The 2,664-nt window shown below is 60.8% G+C and overlaps 2 protein-coding genes across 2 annotated transcripts, besides 2 other annotated features; both read right to left on the bottom strand.

The window, feature by feature from the left end:
- Positions 1 to 300: 300 nt before the first annotated feature.
- Positions 301 to 702, bottom strand: Tco025E_08603 (retrotransposon hot spot (RHS) protein; the record flags this gene model as incomplete). Its single annotated transcript, XM_029375448.1, has 1 exon — positions 301 to 702. One exon carries the CDS (start codon positions 700 to 702, stop codon positions 301 to 303), a length of 402 nt encoding a protein of 133 aa, XP_029224536.1.
- A 19-nt stretch (positions 703 to 721) lies between these two features.
- On the bottom strand, positions 722 to 2,071 carry Tco025E_08602 (retrotransposon hot spot (RHS) protein; the record flags this gene model as incomplete). The annotated part of the gene is made up of 1 exon (XM_029375447.1): positions 722 to 2,071. The coding sequence occupies one exon, from the start codon at positions 2,069 to 2,071 to the stop codon at positions 722 to 724; it is 1,350 nt and encodes a 449-aa protein (XP_029224535.1).
- A 141-nt stretch (positions 2,072 to 2,212) lies between these two features.
- Positions 2,213 to 2,236: a microsatellite.
- A 33-nt stretch (positions 2,237 to 2,269) lies between these two features.
- Positions 2,270 to 2,307: a microsatellite.
- Between the last annotated feature and the right edge of the window lie 357 nt (positions 2,308 to 2,664).

Raw genomic sequence — 2,664 nt, 5'->3', positions numbered from 1 at the left:
TAGTTTGAAACATATGCCTCCTCATTTACTCACCGGACTGCTGCACGGCCCTGGCGGTGGTGTGTTGTGACGCACACCCGCCGCGGCAGACCGCAGCCCAACCAAACATCCTCCCCCGCGTGGAATTCACACACATAAAAAATACTGCACCCAACAGCGGGGCGTTTCCGGTCGCCGCCCCCGTGCAGCGCACCGTCCTTTACATCCACCCGCTCCGCCTGCAGCCTCCTGCGGCGCCCGTCTCTGAGCCCCGCCCCCTCCCCCTCACGCATCACCCCGCGGCACACGTTTTCGGGTTCTCTAGGCAGCACCGGGGGCCCCCGACAGCAGCGAGAGCGCCCCCCCGTCGCCCAGCACCTCACACAGCCGGTCCACCATCTGCTGATCGGCGTAGTCGCTTATAGTTGACAACTTCACGATCTCGTGCCCGTATTTGCCGCATTCCCGCTCAACTTTCACAAATTTCTTGAACGGGTTCTCCTCGCACCAAAATATCTCGGCCTCCCGCGCGAAGTAGTCTTTGGCAACCGAGGCGTCAATCGCCTGCAGGGCGCTCTCGACTGCCTCAGTGCGCCCGTTGAACGCGGCCTCACTGAGGACGTACCGCGGAAACGGCCCGACGCGCTCCATGCGCTGTTCGACCGTCTCCCAGTAGTCCGCCTGCGCCTGCGCGGGCTGGTGGCGCGTCTCCCAGGAGCACATCGCCGTCACGTCCTTCTCGTCATGACAGTTCACGACGGCGGTTCGCCTCCCACACCCATTCTCCGAAGTTATTGCCGTTCGGGGACGCCACTACAATCATGCCCCATGCGTAGGGCTGCAATTCTGACAACGGCGGTCCTCCCTCCTCCGCCACATCGTAGATAACAAACTCTCTCTCTTCAGGATGAAAATCCAACTGATTCACGGTTTCTTCGATCTTCTCCGCACCCCCGCATTTTGTCACCGTCTTCTCTTTCTTGTCAAACACGTACGCCAACTCGCTTCCAATGCAATAGACAACATAACGAATTGGGTAGTGTTTGTAGTGCAGCAGTCTGTATAGGATGTAGGCGCCGGCATCCATCCACCGCCCGACCCCGTACGTCCCAAGCAGGAAGTGTGGTTGCACGTCAGGCAGCCCGCCATCGTCACAGTGGAAAAGCTCGTGCAGGTCATTTTCGACGATCTGCCACACCCGCTCCACCTCGGAGTTAACGTAGCAGTCGGTGGTGAATGTTCCCTCCCGCAGCAAGTGCGGCCAGCCCTGCTCGGAGGTGAGAACCCTCAGCGTGGGGCGCGGCGGGCGGAACTGGCCTACCTCGTCACTCTCCAGCCCAAAAAATCTGCCATCGTTGAACTCCCACGACTTTTTTGGTGCTTGTCCCTCCTTCACCTCCATTCGCACCGCCGCCTCTTCCCCCACGCCCTCGGGAACCTCCAAGACTTGGCTCCATTTCGCGTTGAACACCGAGTCGTAGAAACCCTCCGGCAGCGGCCGGCTGGCAAGTTCCTCCTCCAGCCTTGCCCTTTCGTTTTCTTCCCGCCCTGCCGCTTCTGTCTTCACCACCTCAAGGGCTGCGCTGAGTTTCTCTGACGCCGTACTAGAGACGCTATACAACCACGAGAAAACACCCCTCAGGTCTCGGAGCGTGACCGCCCCGTTCTCCACAAGCCCGCGCAAATCTTCACGAAGAGCGTACGGCTGGTACGCTGGTAACTCGATAATGCCCTCGAGGAGCACCGTGTCGAGGACGTACTCGTCTGGTCTCCGCGCAAACATCCCCATCGGAACATTGTCGTCGTCGTCCACGGCGCACTTGGGGCCAACGTACTCCCGAAGGAAGTCGTTCAGCAGCATCTCTCTGGCTGGGGCTTCTCCCTCCATCAGTACCTCCTCCACGCGACTCTCAAGGGTCCACTTTGGCCGCGGCGGCGGTGTTTCTTCCGCCCTTCGGCGCTGCGTCAGGGGTTGCTGCTCCGAGTAGCCATAAGGCCCCGCCCTCGTCCGCCGCCGTACCCGCTGCACATTAGTGGTGGGATTCTCCGCAGCAGCAGCAGCGTGAGACCCCTCCTCCCGCCCCCCAGACATTTCTCCCCTTATTTTTTTATACTTCCTTAGTTGTTGTCGTCTTGCGCTGCAGCCGAACACCAACCACCAGCCAAAAGAATAAGAGGAGGACAGGAAAAAAAAGGCGCACAGACACACGACCCCCACGCAGCCACATTCAGCAAAAAAAGAGAGACAGAAAGAAAGTGAGAGGGCCACCGCAGCCCACACGATGCGGGGCACACACACACACGCACGCGGCCACTCACCGCACACACCGCCTGGGCGCAGGGCAGCCGCACTGCACAAGGGCGGCCCCACCACACGCCCACCGCCCACCTGTCGGCGCAGCCAAATGAACCCCACCACCGCACCGCATCGTGCAATCCCGCCAAGCGCCCACGACGACGTTGGCTCCTCCCCGAAGAAAGGGGGGGGGGGCATGTGAGTGCACAGTGCAGGGCACAATACAACTGCGATGGTGCTCCTGCCACACACTGCACCCGCCATTCGCGTCCCCACACACATCTCCGTCTCTCTCTGTGTGCGTGTGTGCGGCTACGCGCAGGTACTGCCCACTCGCGGTGAAAAAAAAGCCAACCGCCTCGTTGCGGCGGCATTTTGTGCCGCAATGC

This window comes from Trypanosoma conorhini (genome assembly GCF_003719485.1).
Source record: "Trypanosoma conorhini strain 025E chromosome Unknown Tco_14.4_contig_00823, whole genome shotgun sequence".
NCBI lineage: Eukaryota > Euglenozoa > Kinetoplastea > Trypanosomatida > Trypanosomatidae > Trypanosoma > Trypanosoma conorhini.
The sequence above is the reverse complement of the archived record's forward strand: the minus strand, read 5'-3'. Positions and strand labels throughout refer to the sequence as shown.